This window comes from Columba livia, chromosome 1, assembly GCF_036013475.1.
Source record: "Columba livia isolate bColLiv1 breed racing homer chromosome 1, bColLiv1.pat.W.v2, whole genome shotgun sequence".
Lineage (NCBI taxonomy): Eukaryota > Metazoa > Chordata > Aves > Columbiformes > Columbidae > Columba > Columba livia.
Genome location: NC_088602.1, coordinates 123,465,554 through 123,482,416, shown reverse-complemented (window position 1 = coordinate 123,482,416; position 16,863 = coordinate 123,465,554). Strand labels below are relative to the sequence as shown.

The window sequence follows — 16,863 nt, the reverse complement described above, 5'->3', positions numbered from 1 at the left end:
GAGTTACTTCATGAACTATCATGATGCATTAACAACTTTTTTTATTCTCTACCATTTTCAGTCTGTTACTGCATGTATCCCACTGAACCTTGAAAAGAATTATGAACTGCTTTACCTGGCAGAGCAATTTATAGGAATTCCCGTTCTGTACTTAAAGTTTAAATTGCCAAATATCACGAGGTAAGAATTTGCTATTGATAAAAGTATGCATTGAAATTATGGACATTTGTTTTCATTAGTTTCCTGAGAGTTTAGAAAGAGTACATGGCATGCATAAATTATATCACCATCTCCCCACTAGTTAAGATACCTTTATATGGAGAATGAATTAACTTGGGTTCCTGCATATACCAGCACTTAGAGGAAGCTGGAGTTATTTGAAAGTGGACAGGCAAGAGCAATGTGTCCAGAGTCAGTTTGCAGCATCTCTTATTAGTTGTACTGTGTCCTTGAGCCACCTCATCAGCATAGACAGCAGCTCTCTCACACAGCAAAACTCAAAGGTCAGCAAGTTTCTTCCAGATACCTCAGAAGCGGGTAGGAGACAGTAGCAGCCATGCACCAGCCAGGAAACAGTGCACAGCTAGGGCAAGACATGCTCAGTTGGTATTCAGATGCGATCTTATCTATGAATAACACAGTTGGAGTCTTTCAGCCATTACAGTCCTGGTTACCAGTACTGTTGTAGGGGGAGGAGTACGGACTGGGAGAAAGAGTTCAAAGAGATCTGGACTTGAGTGGGCAAAAAAAGGAGAAGGGCTGAGGGCTGTAAGTTTAATAGGCAGTAGGTCCCCTTGGTTTGTGAACGAGAGAGCAAAAAGCTTGGTGTTTTCTCATTATAGAAATGTACTCTTCCCCTGAAGGAAAGAGCAGGGGCTGGGGGCGGTGGGCATCAGTGATACAGATGCAGGAGGGCATTTAGAATTCTCGACATAAAATTCAGATGTTATAGGAAAATAATTACTGTACAGCTTTCAGTTATATATGGGAGTGGCTTTCGTTTGGATATTGCTGCTGTTTCACTTCTGGGTAGAAACTGTGACATACTACACACATACTACTGAGAAATGAAACCAGACCAATGCTTCCCCCCACCTCTGTGCTTCATTTCACAGGGTGTTTCAAGGACACTACCTTGTCTAGAGTGCCGTCTGTATGATTTTCTTCACAGCTGTAAGAAAAAATTGCTAGTGGTAGCGACCCCTTTATTAATCTTTGATCTTTTCACTGCAGCAGCTGAAATTGCAGTGTTCCTTGACTTACTGACCAAGCAGTTTGAGGGTAAAAGCAGCAGCAGCTCTTGAGCTGGTGATCCCCAGAGCCTCTGAACCTTACAGAAAGACATAAATATTGAGAACTTTTTCCTCTACTGCTATTCTAAGTTGACCAGGCATTACATTAATGCTCTCCTGGAAGACCTTTCTAAGATGATAAATGTTTGAAGCTATCTTAATAGTCTTTGTGTAAATACAGAATGAGTTTTCTGTGGGTCTGCATGAGAGACAATGACATCTAGTGGACAAAGAACAAGGCTGAGAATGAAAGTGACCCAAGTTCTTAATTACAGCTTCCTTTTTCTTTTGTTGTCTTCAGCAAATTCTAATTTCCAAATGCTTTGTTTTGTCCTTTCATCCTTAATCTATTTTATCTAGTCCAAATATTCTAGGAGACAAGGACTGTTTTTTGCTATACTTACACTCCCTCTTCCACCATACAGGTACTATAATGCAAACCATAATCTTGCTACATATACACATTCAACCAACTGCCAGGATCCAAACAACAAATCCTCAGATTAGAGAATGACATATAACAGGCAGCAGTAACCAAAGCAAATTGCTAGGTTATAGTTGTTGTAGGACAACACTTGGCAACCCTTTTGTATTTAAGCACATCATAGATCATGTATTTTTTCTGCATTGCATCTCCATGAAATGCAATAGGAATATTACATCTATCTTCTTACTCAAGGGGGTATGATATCCCTCACATTTAAAAGTCATCATATATTTGGGAACTGAACCAAGGCTGTTTCAAATCCCAGCTCAAGGCATTGATCTCAAAACTTTTCACTGGATTCAGATGAACAAGGCTTATATTAGATTCTGCTTCTGACTAACTGTATGCAAATATCACAACGGCTCAGATCCAGAGTTACCAAAAGGTTAATATCTAGGAACCTTTTTTTTTTTATTTACCCTATTAATGACTTATTGTAGGCTATATGGTATTTCATGTTTCCTATCTTATAAAGATTCCTTCTTCCCAAATCAGATTTATGGCAGAATTTGATTTCCGGACATATGATGCAGAGGGAGTTATACTATATGCAGAATCCCTTGACAATACAGCGTGGATCTTGCTTGCTCTTCGTGATGGGAAGATTGAAATTCAATACAAGAATGAATTTGGAACAAAAGTCACCAGTGGAGGCAAAGCCATTAATGATGGACTGTGGCATATAGTAAGATGGGTTTTCCTCTTCCCTTTTGTTCCTTTAACCCACTATGGGAAAAATTTTCTTGATGAGTAAAACAGGGAGAAACTAAGCAACTATTAAAAAGGCTTAAAATGATGCCCTCAAATCCTAGATTTAAAAATCAATCCAGAAATACACAAGAATGCCTTACATCTGGGAAATTATGGCACCTGTTTACGATGAAGAAAGAGGTAATTACCACCAGCTGACAATATAGGAATTATTCTTTGTAATCATAAAAAAAGGCAGCAGCAGAATATTAAAATATGTGATCGCATGCTCAAGTGCATAGTTATTAGACAGTTTGTCTAGGAAGCAAGTTTTACATTTACTAGACCAGAAATCCATCTTGATCTTCAGATCTGCATACCTGAGGTGAAAGGCCTTGCTCACTTACACTATCTATAAATCACACCAAATTATTAACACCAGGTAGGTTTTGGTTGCTTTTAAAGGGGGGTGAGAGAAGCTAGGGTTCTGCCTAGACCTCCTGTTTCAGTTCAGTACAACTTCCTTGAGATTAAAAATCTTTTATGCCTAGTAATTGTTGGAGCAACCATTGAGCCTGTTTTGTCTACATCCCATCCAAAGGTTCAATGCCCTATAGCAGGTTGCAGTGACATGGAGAACTGTATGGATTGGATACAGAGTAGTTGCGGAAATCAACTTCTTGCAAACTCCATCACACATAAAGCAAACTAATCAGCTGCATGGGTTTTCCCAGGGGTAGGATAGGGGTGGAACAGAAGATCATCCTCCTGTGGATATCCATGGATGCTGACAGTTGTCATGATTCAGGTTTAAATATGCTTTGAATATTGACTGTATTAAAACTGTTTTACAATTTGGTTCTTTAGAGGAACATTAGTAATGCTTCATTGTGGTATGTGTCATTAGTATTTAAAATATTTTACATGTTTTTGTGTGTATGTAATTATTTGTATTTCATTCTAGATTTCAGTTGAAGAACTGGAACACAGCATCAGTGTAAAAATAGCTAAAGAAGCTGTGATGAGTATTAACAGCCCAGGAACTCTTTTTAAACAATCACAGGGTTTCTTGGAAACTAAGGTTTACATTGCTGGATTACCTCGCAAAGTGGGCAACACACTTGTTAAACAGGTAACTAAAATAATAAGAGTAATGTTGATTCATACTGTTCTATTACTTTTTTGGTTTTGTATTGTTTACTTAGTAGTCACAGAGGAAGAGTGGCCTGGAATCCATTTAGAAAACGAAAATCAGGTTTTTAAACAACTATTTTGAAAGTAAACATGTATGAAGCTTTGTAGTCTGTCTTCAGTTAGGTTTCAGTTGTAAAATCACTGCACTTAACAGTCTAATCTTTCAGGATTCCATAGCCTGTTTTAATATTGCTTTAAGATTCTCTAAATCACCACCATGGCTGCGGCGAGAGCTGTTTCAGAGGAATTCATGTTTCTCGTGCTGGCTTTTGCTAGGCTCTGAATAGGTATGGAATTCACTATGCAGACAGCGCAATGAGTTTTCATTTGCAATAGATTTTGTAATAGCCCAGACTAGACAAGGCCCATGATTCTTTCAGTCTTCTATCCTCAACAGCTCTGTCTTATACTGGGGATAGGTATGCTCAAGTTGTTGCAATCATCTGCTTTTTGTCTAGGAACCCTCAAACTAAATGGCAGTCTAAACAGAGAGGCAAAAAAGTAACTGTACAGTAGAGGCTGCACTTTTTTCTTTTTTTTTAAGTGCATTTTTGCTCAAAAGTGAAGCAGAAAGAAAAAAATAGGAAGCAACACAACATCACCTTACCCAACAGAAAGTAATTCCAGAAATTTCTTTATACTTTGGTACAAGGAGAAGATGAAACCTTGAACAAGGAACGGTGGCAGTGATCATTGTCTTTCAGCTACAGAAAAGCTGTCATGACAAAAAGACAGCATGAGCTTTAAAAATTGATGTAATCTGTTTTGTACAGATCACTGGCATCAAAATGGGAAATGTTATTAAATCAGAAATACCTTTGAAGGCTGAGCTACTAAATGCATGCCATTTGTTTCTGCCCAGCATCAGTGCTGTAACCTATAGCATTGATAAGGCTATTATGGGCTATCCAGAAATAAGTTAGTATGTAAAGTAATGCTTTATTATTACAATTTTTAAAACACCTTTGAATGCAGACTTCTAGTGCTGTAATTCTTCAACAGATTAACCCTCGGCTAGATGGTTGCATTCGTGCCTGGAACCTGATGAATCAGGGACACTCAGGTGTAAAAGAAGTCATTCAAGAAAAACAGAGCAAACATTGTTTGGTAGCAGTGGAGAGAGGATCGTTCTACCCTGGCACTGGAATGGCAAAGTTTCAGATAAACTATAGTAAGTATTTTGCTGTCTATTCCTATATTGTTTGCAGGACTCATGATGGAACTGATGAATTGTTAAAACGAAAGAAGTAAAACAAAACAAAGAAAAAGAGACACACAAATTAAGCTATACACCACATCCAGCAATGATTTCTGTAACTTCTATTAGAAATTTGCTTGAATGAGAATTCTAGTCTCATTGGTGTCATCAATTTAATTCTGAAGTGCTTTACGTTAGGAAGCATATTCTTTATTTGCAAAAGATGGGCACTGTAGAACACACTCGCTTGCAAAAGATCTGATTCTGTCCCCTGTTCATCAATGGGGAAAGCTGTCATATTATTGGCAGAGAAATAAGGTTAGGGGTGGAGAAAAGGATCACGGATTGTTTTGTGTATACAATTCTGCTTCTAAGTGGATATTATATCTAGAGGTTTTAGGTGCATCTCTTGCTTCTTCCTCAACCCAGAACTTTCTTGCCTGACCTCATGCTCCAATATAAAAATTTGCAAAGCAGGATCTCGTCGTGCACACCTGAGAGCCCAAATGAGATACCTCTTGAGCATCATTCCAAATCCTGTTGACATTATACTCTTCCCTATCCTAAATGTTATGCTATCTTTCAACCCTGCTGTGATCCCCAGTCCTTTTCATTTTCATCCCAGGGCTTGCTGTGCTTTTCCAGGCCTTTTCTTGAAATTCCCTAGTCCACTTCAAAAGATTTCTCCAGCTTTTTTTATTCTGTGCTTCCAACGTACTTATATCAGTTTCCTACGCCCATCAAGTCTCCTCAGCTTTCCTCCCATTCTTTCATTAACACCATGCTGCCATGACTCCTCCTGAATCTTGCATTTGGGGCTGCTGCCATGACTTTAGCCACTTTCATTTCTGTTCTCACTCTGCCACCCCCCAAATCCAAGAGGCTGCCTACACTTACTGCTGCCTTTCTACAAGCTATTATCACCCACTGATTCCCTGCCCATTTGGCTTTGCTTAGGAATATGACCTCACCTCATGTTCTAGGATTTCCGCTTTCTCAAGAACCTACTAGAAATCAGTAAACTACTAGATTTGACTGGGGGGTGGGCAAGAGACACTGGAAGAAAACATACAAAAGGTGACAAATATCTCTTTAAGTAGTAGTTTTTGTATTAGCTGCACTGTGAATGCATCATGTGAAATTATATTTGCACCATCTGCATATTTACACACCTGCATATTCCCATTTAATAGTGGAACTGCTTTGGAATGTAAATGTGTATGAAAACTGCCAGTCTTCTACTCAGTGGCAGCAATTTATGTGTAGATTAGGTTTTTGGGTTTAATTTTGAACTGACCTGTAGTGAATGTGGCACCTGTTCCACTTTAAAATGGATAATGTAGCAAAAACAAAATGTCCAATAAGCACAGATTAGGGAAGATGCAGGATTAAAGTTTTTATCTTTTTTTTTTTTTTTTTTTTTAGTAACTCATAGTTCTTTCTAAAAGTTCCAAAGTTCACTCTTTTGTTTTTTTCCTGGAGATTAATACTAATTTTTCCACAGTGGGAGCAAATTAAATACTGATTGTTGACACTGTATAAATGTTTAATTAGCAGATGGATTTATTAATCTAATTATTCTTTTTAAAACAGATAATCTTGACAGTGCTGAAGACTGGTTAATAAATGTGACTATGACTATTCGCCCATCCACAGACACCGGTGTTATGTTTGCCTTGGTTTCTAATGAAACAGTGCCTCTTGCTTTGTCCATAGTGGACTCTAACTCCTCTGACTCACAGGTGATTTTACAATTATCATAGCAGCTGATATGCATATAAGTGAAACCTTTTGTTTTTGTCTCACTTAACTTTCCATTTTTGAAAAATCAAAATTAAAAAAGGTACTTACGCTTACTTACAGTGGAGCTGTGGGGCCGAATTAATATTTTGAAAAGCACTTAGATCATACAGTGATGTTCCAAAAATATATTACTATTCATGATTGCTACAGCAGTGACTAAGTGCTCTTATGTCAGGTACTATCCATTACATCATGTCGTCTTTAACCTTTCCTTCCAAATGCACAAAGCAGAAAGGGGAATATGACAGAAGTAGAATGATGATATTATAGTAATGGCATCATGTTAGTTCCAATTTATAAACAGATCTTTTTGTCCTTGAGTTTCCATTTACATCTGTTGACATCAGGCATCCCAAGGTAGAGCATGATTATACACAACGGCCAATCCATGCTTTTGCCTGAAATAAGAACCTATAGCAAACACTTGGTTACCTTTAAAGTTGTAGCAGTACTGCTTTTGCCTTTAGGAGAAACACGACTTCACCTCAGAACCATAGCCAAAGATTTTTTACAGTGAACATTCTCACTTCTAAGAATACGAATGAATGGCATTCATCACCAAAGATTATGATTATACATCAAGTTTTGTAACTTTTGCAACTTAAGGTACCAGTTTTTAAAATGTGTATCTAACATTTCTTTCTCTTCTACTTTCAAATATAAAATGCATCAGAACTAAGTATAATTATATGTTAAAGTTATATGTGACATTTTTTGTGACCTACCGTTCTTCCGCTTAGAAAATCATTGTGACCATTGGAAACACCACTGTTGCACAGCTGGAATCAAAGAAGTTATGTACACCCAGAAAAGTGATGGTTGGACTTCTGGTAACCAAAGAGCAACTTGAACTGTCTGTTGATTCACACACAGACAGAAGCAATTCAGAGAAACTGTCTGTCCTGCATCAAGCAATAATGGCAAATGTTGTTACCTATTTGGGCGGCTTGCCAGGTAGATCATATTTCTTTTCATTAATTGGATTATTTGGATAAGATTGATTATATTGAGCCTTACCCAGTCTAGAAAAAAATGCACAACTGCACAGAAAAAAACAGATTGTTTTCTCTTCAAGTGCTTCAATTGTCAGAAGTGCAGAAGGAGAAGTCAGGACTATAGTTTCAGCGATTTAAACTCTAGGCAATAGATGATTGGCAATCTTTATGAGACAGAAAATGTGTTGAAACAGCAAATATTTTGTGTAAATCAGGCTGCAAGTTTATCCCCAGTCTTAAGACATGTACAAGCATTACTTTGTGCAGGAAGTGTACTCATGCTTATCTATAAAAGAGCTTCACTTCAGGGTGAATCATGAAGAAAAATAGCATTGCCACAGGTGAGGAATTTTCGAAGTCTAAAATCCTCAAACTTGAAAACTGCTAGAGGAAAGACACCATAGTTACATTACTGCTGGTGGAGATTTTATGTATCCTCAGAGTTATTTTAGGCAGAATAAGTCACAGTTTCTAAGGAAATTCTAGGAGTTAGACCAACACAGTCTTGACTTGCCAGCCATTTTACAAGTAGGCTGCAGTGTCATAGCACTGCCCCAGATAGAGCTGGTCTTTATCTGCAGTGAGTTTCTTTTGCAGGAGACATGGGTGCACAGGCGTAGAAAGAGGGGAGGAACCGTGTACCCATTGGACATGATCTCTACAGGCATTTCTTCCAAGGTAGTCTACACAGCTGGTTCCATCCTCTGGGCTTGCTTGTCAGCATAGAAGCAAGGTGTTTAGGGCAGCACTGCAGGTATCACAGCCTCTGTCTGAAGTGGTGGATGCTTCAGTATCCAGGGCCATATGTGGGAACTTACTTGTTCTCTACAGATCTTCATACACTGGTAATCAGGCATGTAACATGATTTTAGCACCAAATATGACGATACCTCCTCAAATTTTGTTTTTTAGTGGATATACAATATCTCTGAAACCAGATAACCACGAGTTCAATTCAAACTGTATGTGCAGAATGAGCAGAATGCACTAGTGGTGCAATAGATAAGCATCAGTGTTTTTGTAATACTTGCTCACTTTTAAAAGAGAGATGAAGCCAGTGTTTACGTAGTAGAAAAGAGTCAGTAGGTTAACCGAGCTACAGTAGCTTAACTAAGATTCCAGTCATTTTTAAACTTCTTCATCTTTCTAGTATTTAAATGATTCTTTCTAGTACATTGCCAGCCCCAGAGTAGTTGGCATCTTACGAGCTAAGACCTTGGCTTCTGTCACGCATCCAAAATAGATAAGAAGCACATATTAGTTACTCGCTGTTCCTTAAAAGTAAGTGTAATCTCTCTGTTTTAAAAGGCATCTTCAACATGTAAATTAACCAAAAAAACTCTGTATGCATAAACAGTTCTACTTAGAGGTCTCAAAAAAGCCACAAAAAGTCCCACATTATCCAAAGGAGCCTCTTTCACAACAGCCTCTGTTACCAAAGAGGGAAGTAGGAAAACTACTTTAGGTCCCCATGTACAACCAGTTTGGCTTACACCGATTCATTTACTCACTCTCACTCCTGAAAAGCCTCTGGGATTACTGAGCAGTAAAAACTGGTAGGTATGCTGAGCCAGAGTGTGCAGAACTGTATGTTTAAAAGATACCTAGCAAAAATATGCATTTCATTAAGACCAGAAGACCCCATTTTTGATACATATTTCTTCAAACTAGTAGCAATGTTAGGAGTATGCTGCTTTGATAATTAACTCAGCATCACCAGTGCAGACTAAATGAGACTTGCACAGTTCTATGACAGCAGTGTTATCATCACTAGGGTAAAAAGAGCAGAAGGGCATGATTCTACAGGACTGTGCAGTACCTCAGCTTACAGCAAAACAAAATCACAAGGAAGCGACATTGCTTGTTCCCCAGACAATCAAGTCTATCTTCTAGGAGGGATAGGATGATTACCTTCTGAACAACAACAACAAAAAAAGATTACGCTCTTGAGATCAGCTCCTAGGCATCCTCATGCTACTTACTGAAGGTACTTGGATCGCCTGTGTCTACCTTGTAAGAATCCAGTTGTACCCTAAGACCTCAGAGCAATGCCTGCTTGATTTTGTATTTAACATATTGTTTCCTGCAAGCCATGTGATGTTGCCGTAGTCCAAACAATACTTACATAAGCAACAGATAAAGTGAGTCTTTTACAGAGAATTCACTTTGAAGAAGCAGTAAGGAAGCAGTAAAATGTGTGGAGTTCCCAGGGGTCCCCTGTCTGAGAACTTGCAGATTTTAATCCTGAGTAGCTTTCTGGCAAAAGCAAGATGGTTCTTTCTGTGACCTCTAAACCCATAAACATCTGTTTGGAGATCAGGACAAGAACAGTGGACTCCAGGAAACAAACTATTGGGTCACTGTTGTTAATACAGGAAATGCTACTATGAAAAACATTCATGTGGTTAGGTTTCTGGATGGGAATAGACTTCTAATGCATATTTCAAATTTTACTGACCTTTCTCAGCTTTGCTGACTTTATCTCAATCTTAAAGAAAACTGAGAAGAAGTGTTTCCTGCCAAATTGCTCTTTTTTTTCTCATAGCTGCCTAATAGATGGGGAATGGAGTATTCCCTATGTTTTTGCTAATCTGAAAAATACATAAGAATTTGCATGCTTTGGCCTAATAAATTGAATGTGTTTCTGTGCAGATGTTCCTCTGGGTGCTACGTTAGTAACTGCTTTTTATAATGGCTGCATGGAGGTGAAGGTCAACAACAGACAGCTGGATCTGGATGAAGCCATTTCTAAACACAATGACATTAGATCTCACTCGTGCCCACTGATTATGCAGTAACCATTCAATTCTTAATTTAACTTTTTCAGATATAATTTGTGTAATTAGTCTCATGCCATAATGTGATATTTTATTCAAGATGTGCCAGGAAAATGATCAACAGCATGTTTTTCCTCCCTTTTATATAGAATGGGGAAGAAAATCCCCACTCTTTTGAGCTGTAAAGAGACAATCAAGATCAAAGTTCTGTAAAATGTTCTTTTATTCATATCAGTGATAAATCTTTAAGCTAGATTTATCTTCCATGTTCATACTATTTCCTTGATATACTTTGTTTGGAGAGAAAGTTCAGAAAGTTCTGTTCAGAATAATGTTTTTTCTTGTTATTTTTCACATATCAACACAAAGTTACAAGTTTCAAATTTTGTTAGTGTATTTGGATCTAAACAAAAGTGGTCTCGTTAAACTTTTCCAAGCATAACATACAAAGAAAAATCTCTACAGGTTTTGTAATATGTGCTTTTGGTAAAGGAAAAAATACCCCAGAATCTGGAGCCCACGTTCTCTGTGAATATGTTTACAAGTTGTATCAATATTGTTAAAGCAACTTCAAAACTGAAATGTTTTCATAAGTATCAATAGCTCATTTTTTGAAAATAGCTCTTGTTATACTGGACCAGCTTTAATTCTTCTACTTTAGGAACCCAGCTTTAGACTTTGCACAGAGTTCTGGATCAGATCAGGTAATTTACTTTTAAAGTGGGTTAAAGTAGACCCTAGGCAATTTGGGAAAACAGAGGAGACAGCTTGGAAGAGGGAGCTCTGGTCTTCATCATGGGACATCAAAATGGAGTTTGCTAAGTAAAGATGAGAAATTGTGGCAAACGTTTTTCCATTCATGACAAATCTAGCAGTCCTCAATATGAGCACCCTCTAGTGGTCCACCAAATACCCTTTATTTAGGTCACCCTTGCATTCACGGACCACCAGAAGAGATGTATTTGTGAGCCCTGTGTTTCCGATGTACTTGAAGGCCTAAATTTTGCTCATAACATCAGAATGTAAAACCATATGCTGCTCAGCCAACTTTAATGGAACAGGTAATTAGAAAAGTATTGTTTTCCCCAGGTGTGCTCATTTCAAGCATTTCTAATATTTCTTTAACATCCTTTGAGTGTTTTTTCTGCTGCCAACCTCATTTTCACACAACCAGAAACCTCCCTGCGCAGCTTACCTAGTGGTTTTGTGAAGCCCAAACCAAATAACTAGCAAGATAATTGCTGTAAGAGATGAATATATACTGTCATCCGTAAGCAGAGAGACATCATTCTGCCAGAATTATTGACCTGAGGTTTGCTTTCTTCAGTTGAGACACTGAAGTGGAAATGTATGTACAGAAGAATGGATTGTGACAATATTCATTTTGAGGATTGCCTTTCTCCAGGGATATTCCCGAGATTCCCAGTGGCATTAGTGAGGTTTCTTTCACTGTTGAATACTAACATTAGTGCATCAGTATTGCAGAATCTGAGCCCATTTGTCAACATTATTGCTTTGTCTGAGGTTATTGTTAACTTCGCTTCTCACTTGCGTAATGCAAACGAGGATTTGCTCTGACTTTCACACCAGTCAGCCTCAGTACGGTGTCCAATTCTGTCCAGAACGTACACATCCTGGTTATCAACAGGAGTACCATACAGCTGACACCCAGGGCCTTAGTTGCCAGTGAACTACTACTTCACTTTTCTAGGAGGGCATGTAAAAAAAGCTTTGATTTCTCCAGCCTCCTTGGAGGGGAAATAACTGCAGGAGAGCACCCCTACCCTGCTCTTCCATCCCAACGCACATATTCTTCATTTGGGCCTAAGCTGAAGAATAACTTGACTGCAATAAGAAGGTTTTTCATGCAAGGGAGAGCAAAATCAAAAATGTAATTTTGATATCATAATCATGTGATTATGCCATTTATAGTATGTTAGCAGCACTCACTGAATTCTGGAAAGCCCTTGGGTCAGCCTCTTTGCCTTCTACAACAAACATGGAAAAGATGAAATGAGGGACACAAAGTCAAGTGTTAGCAATACTCTAAATGCTTATGTTGACCTGTGCAAACAGGCAAAAGTTTGTTTTGTGTTTTTGTTTTCTAGCTTTTGTTTATTTAAGTATAATAAAGAGTATAGAGGTGAAATTAAAGAAGATGAAAATCACTGATTTTTCCCATGCAGGAATAATTTCTTTTTATTTTCATGGAAGAATATTTTAGAGTATTGTAGTTATAATGAAACCTCTGCACTTCTTTTTTTTAATGTAAAAGTGCCTCCCTATTGTAAGAATTAAATAAAGCAGCATTTGCAAGTTTCTTTTCATTTTAAGTTGTATTTGCTTATTTTTTTTTAATTGTTACTGTGAAGACTTGTTCTAGTGGTCAATGGCTTACTCAGGAGATGATCACAATCTTCAGCATCAAAGAATTGTCTCAAATAATATGCTATGCAAATAGGCATCCATATTCTCTAGATAAATTTTCAATTTTATTAATTGCTTAATATTGCGTGAGGAAATTAAGCTTTGGTTAAAGCTACATGTGGAAGAAAAAGATCAGTGAATGTTATCGATTCCTATCTTTTCTCATTCAGCAGGTGTATTCCATTGTACTTTTAGGCATAATCATTTCAGTGAGTGCCATTCAGTGTTTATACAGAACAGCTGGACCCCTCTGTGCTTTTGTTTCAGCTCCTGTGCACCAAGTGTTACAAATCAGTAGGGCCTAATTTCCTTAAAAATGTAATCTAGTTTTGGAATTGGTTATACTAAAGCAGCTTCCTGCGTATATGTCTGATCTAAGCTTACTTTACATGCTTTAATGCTGGCATGTCCTCCTAGTAGAGATAACTAGCTATATTGTATGCGAATACCTTCACTATTGAAGTTCAAGATTGGAGCTGTCAAAGAGAGGTCAAACCCATTTTCAGTCATTCTAGTCCTGCTTATCACTGAACAATGCATTGATATTGGTTCTTGGATGTCATTAGTCATATGTACATGCTTAATATTTTGCTGCCTCAGCAATCTTGTTATATCAAACTAATCACCCTGATTTGGGAGCAATTTCATGTTTCATCTGCCAAAAAGAACAGTTATGCACCAAAAAAATCAGATAGAAAGGAAGCCATATTAGCTAACACCAAAGGGGTTAGGCAGGCATTACTTGGTGAATAAAAAAGAACTTTTGATACTCAGACTCTGGTTGTGTCCCACATTCTTTTCCCTGACCACAGTCCTGCAGCAGCAGTTCAGAGCTAAATGACCTTGGTTCTTGTCATTTTACATAGCTAATTACCCGACCTGTTGGTGCAAAAGTGCCAAGGTGATGGAAATACTGTTGCACTGTCACTGGAAATCTAATGAAGCGTCAACAGAAGCCCCCATCCAAACTACTTACCAAAGATTCATAGTAACAAGGTTTCCCATTCCTGTTTTTTTTAAAAAATGCTCCCTATCCACAAAATAACTGTGTCCCTGTTTTTATGCTGGGCATATACTTTTGCTCTAAGGGTAGTAACATTTCAATAGGAATATGTGAATAAGCAACTAAATCATAAGCTGGTTCTGAGTAAGGGAGCTACTATGTTGCTTACAGACACCCATATTGAATCAATCAAGTGGTTGCAAATGAAACAACTGTATGTAATTCAGTATTTAATTATATTGCTTTTTAAAAAAAAATTCCACCCCCTTGTCATTCCGGCTGAGGACCATGGGAGATGCAACGACACATACAGCAAAAAACACACACCTCACCACACCCCATAAGCAGTTGGGTGCATTTTGGGAAAGTCAGACACGTGCAAAAATACGTTAAAAAGTACAATTGGCGTAATTAACATTTTCATATACAAAAATTAACATAAAATCATCCTGTGCAGCAACGTATGCCAGAAAATTTACGAAGTAGCGTGGTGCTTTGTGTCTGCCTCTTGATTTTGGAAGCCCCAAAAAGGCAGAAACGCAGTCCACCTTGGTGAAAACATTGAAGCAAACCAATCAACCAAACCGAACCAAACAAAAAACCCACAACACACTCACACCAAAATCTGCAAGCCATTTTGATCCAATAGATGTTTTCACCTCCTTTCCTCTTTTCCACTATACACCCCTCCAAACACATGAACTCTTCTTTCAGCAGTTTGCTCAAAAGTCAGGGCTGTGTTCCTCTTGCCCTCCCCCAAGCCCAGCTTTATAAATGCACATGTTTGAGTAGGCACACTTGCATGTAAGCTGGAGCTTAAAGACTTCAGGTTGCCCTTGAGTATCTGTCATTAGAGGAATAACTGAAGACACCAAAAGTATGACACTCTGGTTTGTGATGCCAGACCTGCTATAGATCGAGTCTCTTGCTCACCTTTCCTCATAAGCAAAATAGGTCCTTGGAGCACCTCTGAAAAATACTGCTTCAGTTTTCTAGGCCTCAACAATCCCATGCAAAGCAGTACTTTTTTTTCTTAATGCTTTCCTCCCATCTCCCAGTTAAGAGATAGACAAAAACCAAACACAAGACGCTACTCTGCAGTTACAGGAAGGCAGACAATTTGCTTTTCTACATATGGGGCCAGAATCAGCCTCCTCCTTCTCTGAGCCGGCCAAGCTCCCTTTGCTGAAGGGGGTGAAGGACAAGCACATGCTGACAGCAGTGTTGACACCCAGCATCCGTAAACAGAAGACAGCAATACTTCTACAACTTACTAGTGGTTTTATGTATGATATTGTAAATAGGATAGTAGTTTATAAGGGAAAGGTCTTAATATGATGTGAGAAGACCACTGTAAAACACATATAGGTTATATGTGAATTGTTGCAAGCTTGGGGTAGCACAGAAGGTACAGAATAAAAATGGCTTTTCTTAAACTCCAAGAAATAACTGTTTATGTATAAACCAGCCAATATTTCTGACTACCATTCAGCAGTAGCTTACCTTTCCAAGAAAGGTTTTTCCCTTTTTCAAGTCCTGGTGATATTCCCATCCACCAAAACTCTGTTGTTTGGGGGTTTTTGTTTGTTTGGTTTGGGGTTTTGTTTTTTTTGTTTTTAAAGAAGAAGAAAAAAAGCTGTCATTAGAGCAAGCCTTACTCTTTCATAGCCTATCACAGGGTGTATGTTCATTCCACCAGTTGGTCACAGGATCCTGCTAACGCAGCCCATTGAAAAGCAATCTTCTCTTTTAAATCTGGGTGGAAGCCAGCCTGTTGTTTAAAGGGTTTGTTCTGGAACAGAAGGTCATGTAGATTTAACAAACCTGTTTGCTTGGAACAGAAAAACCCTATCACCTTGTAATTCATGACTTTATATTACCACACTGGGCAGCAGAGGCATTAAGCAAGCAGCACAGATGAACTGAAGTTTGTGTCTTGCTGAAGATTTATACACGCTCTCACAGTATTTCAGAGGATTCGTAAGCAGTTCATTGGCAGCTTCACAAAATCCTCATAGTGAAGTCATTATGTTGTGCTTGCCATTTTCCAGATGTGAACCAGAATGACATCAGGATCTGCCCCAAACTGTCCTTCCGTCTGCTGGGGTGGGCCAAAAACCCCAGTCCTTGGGGTGCTCCACCCCGTATGGGAAATGAGATTGGCCTGGGTCAAACAGTCAAGAGAAGGACTGGCATCCTGTCTTTGCAAGTGAAGGCTGCTTTTGTAGTCACTTAGCTTAGACAAAGACAAACGAACATTATTTCCAAGCATCCTCCATATATCAAAAGACTGTCCCTTGAATACATGATGGATAAGAATGAATCTTACTTTCAAATAAGATTAGCACGGTTACTGTAGGTCTTTTGAAAGCAAGATGAGCCTTGCATTTTTATTTTCTGAACTTCAGTTGCACCCGGGAGACTTCAAAGAAAAAAAAACAACAAAACATTAGAAATGCAGGCTGAATGTTTTTCAAATGAGGCAGAATGTAATCACAATAATTTTGGGCAAGATGTGTTGGTAAGTTCTTTACGTGATCCTGAAAGCCAGACCACTGATTTAAATGATGTGAATATTATTTTCATATTTTACTTTTGCAGAAATAAACTGTTTTTTACTGTTGTTGTAAAGCAGGTAACTGAAATGGTTACAGAATCACAGAACGTTAGGGACTGGAAGGGACCTCGAAAGATCATCTAGTCCAATCCCCCTGCCAGAGCAGGAACACCTAGATGAGGTTACACAGGAAGGTGTCCAGGTGGGTTTTGAATGTCTCTAGAGTAGGAGACTCTACAACCTCCCTGGGCAGCCTGTTCCAGTGCTCTGGCATCCTCACTGAGAAGAAGTTTCTTCTCAAATTTACGGGAAACCTCTTGTGTTCCAGTTTGAACCCATTACCCCTTGTCCTATCATTGGTTGTCACCGAGAAGAGCCTCGCTCCATTCTTGTGACACTCACCCTTCATATATTTGTAAACAATAATGAGGTCGCGCCTC

General features: G+C 38.5%; 1 protein-coding gene across 2 annotated transcripts in view; it reads left to right on the top strand.

Annotated features, from left to right (window-relative positions):
• Nucleotides 1-12,763, top strand: part of PROS1 (protein S) — a 64,817-nt gene extending 52,054 nt beyond the window's left edge. For both annotated transcript variants that reach the window (XM_021287747.2, XM_065076454.1), the window contains 7 exons: nt 62-180; nt 2,275-2,464; nt 3,434-3,601; nt 4,666-4,834; nt 6,455-6,603; nt 7,405-7,618; nt 10,312-12,763. In XM_021287747.2, the coding sequence (XP_021143422.2) occupies nt 62-180; nt 2,275-2,464; nt 3,434-3,601; nt 4,666-4,834; nt 6,455-6,603; nt 7,405-7,618; nt 10,312-10,457 (1,155 nt within the window). In that variant the 3' untranslated portion in view covers nt 10,458-12,763. The remainder of the gene's footprint in view (nt 1-61; nt 181-2,274; nt 2,465-3,433; nt 3,602-4,665; nt 4,835-6,454; nt 6,604-7,404; nt 7,619-10,311) is intronic.
• Nucleotides 12,764-16,863: the final 4,100 nt, after the last annotated feature.